General features: G+C 55.2%; 1 protein-coding gene across 1 annotated transcript; it reads right to left on the bottom strand.

Moving 5' to 3' along the window:
- Positions 1 to 345: 345 nt before the first annotated feature.
- Positions 346 to 1086, bottom strand: LOC140222259 (secreted RxLR effector protein 161-like). Its single transcript, XM_072292427.1, has one exon. It carries the CDS (start codon positions 1084 to 1086, stop codon positions 346 to 348), a length of 741 nt encoding a protein of 246 aa, XP_072148528.1.
- Positions 1087 to 1832: the final 746 nt, after the last annotated feature.

Here is a 1832-nt window from a genome sequence, read left to right as displayed (position 1 = left end):
ATGAACACAGGGAAGTGTTTTTTGTGCTGCGCTAAACCGTTGCAGCTTTTCTGTATGTATTGCGAACGTATTTGTACAATGCTTATTCAGGAAGGAGTGGCCGAGCTCTACTCGTGCCCTCCGTTATGCCCGGCATGATCCAGGCGCATGTGCCATCCCACATGCAGATCATGCCGCACAACATGCACACGATGCACATGACGCGCTCGGGAGGATGAAGTCCAAGCCGAGCCCAAAACTCTAGCTAACAGAAAACTAACTGATGCAACGAATAGCTAGGATAGAAACTAACAACTAACAGATGAGCGAGAACTCAGGATTACTAGCTTGACCACATTTCACCCCCTAATCCTGAAACTCCTTGCTGATCTTGCCGACGCCCAGCTTCACACGTAGTTCACAGAAACGATCACGCGCCAGCAGCTTCGTCAGAATGTCAGCAAGCTGCTCCTCAGTGCGGACGTGCTCAATGTCCAGCTTCCCGTCTCCAACACATTCCCGGATAAAGTGAAATCTCACATCAATATGTTTACTACGATCATGGAATACGGGATTCTTACTGAGTGCAATAGCCGATTGGTTGTCCATCTTGAGAATGAAAGCAGCGCGCCGCTTGCTCTTTAGCTCTGCAAGCAGCTGCGCCAGCCAAACTCCTTGACAGGCCACCGTTGTCCCTGCAATATACTCAGCTTCGCAGGAAGATAACGCGACGACCTTTTGCTTCTGAGACTGCCAACTCACTGGACAGGAACCATAGAAGAACAACACACCAGTTGTACTCTTTCTTGTATCAACATCGCCGCCCATGTCGGCGTCGCTGTACCCCAGCAATTTTGGCTCCTGGCCACCGTGCTTGTAATGGCATCCATAGTCAATTGTGCCAGCGATGTACCTTAGGATTCGCTTCACTGCGTTGAGGTGCTCGGAGGTGGGCCGCTCCATGAAGCGGCTCACGTAGCCCACGGCGAAGGCGATGTCCGGTCTTGTATGCACCAGATACCGAAGACAACCAACTAGTCCCCGGTACTCAGTGGCGTCCACCAGCGTGGCCGTGCTTGCCGTCGATAGCTTCAGGCGGGGCTCCATTGGAGTGTGGCACGGGTTGCAGGACCCATGCCCGCGCGTTCCAGAATCTTACGCGCATAAGCCGCCTGAGAGAGCCTGATGCCGTCGCCTGCCTACTGCACTTCAATACCCAAGTAAAAACAAAGCAAGCCAAGGTCGCTCATTTTGAACCTGGAGCACATCTGCTGCTTGAACTTGACGATCTCAGTGGCATCGTTCCCGGTGATGATGAGGTCATCCACGTAGACCCCCACCAGTAGCCGAGAAGTACCCACACCGCGAGCGTAGACGGCGTGCTCCGACGCGCTGTGGCTGAAGCTGAGCGCCACCAGCGTCTCGTCAAGTTTCGCGTTCCACGCACGCGGTGCTTGACGGAGTCCGTAAAGCGCCTTGTCCAGGCACAGTACCTTGTCTTCATGGCCGGCGACGGTGAAACCGGGAGGTTGGCGAACGTACACCTCCTCAACCAGCTCCCCGTTTAAAAACGCGGACTTCACATCCATGTGGTGCACCGGCCACCCCTCCTGGGCAGCAAGCGTGAGCAGGAGTCGCACTGATTCGATGCGGGCCACAGGCGCGAACACCTCATCGAAGTCCACATCCGGCTGCTGGACGTAGCCCTTTGCCACGAGCCGCGCCTTGTGTTTGACGGCCTCACCGGCAGCGTTCTTCTTCGCCTTGTAAACCCACTTCAGCCCGATCGGTCGGTGTCCGGGTGGAAGGGGTGTCAGCCGCCACGTCTTGTTGCTCTCAATGGAGTCCATCTC

This window comes from Setaria viridis, chromosome 3 (assembly GCF_005286985.2).
Source record: "Setaria viridis chromosome 3, Setaria_viridis_v4.0, whole genome shotgun sequence".
Classification (NCBI taxonomy): domain Eukaryota; kingdom Viridiplantae; phylum Streptophyta; class Magnoliopsida; order Poales; family Poaceae; genus Setaria; species Setaria viridis.
Note: the sequence above shows the minus strand (reverse complement) of the source record. Positions and strands in the feature narration are given on the sequence as shown.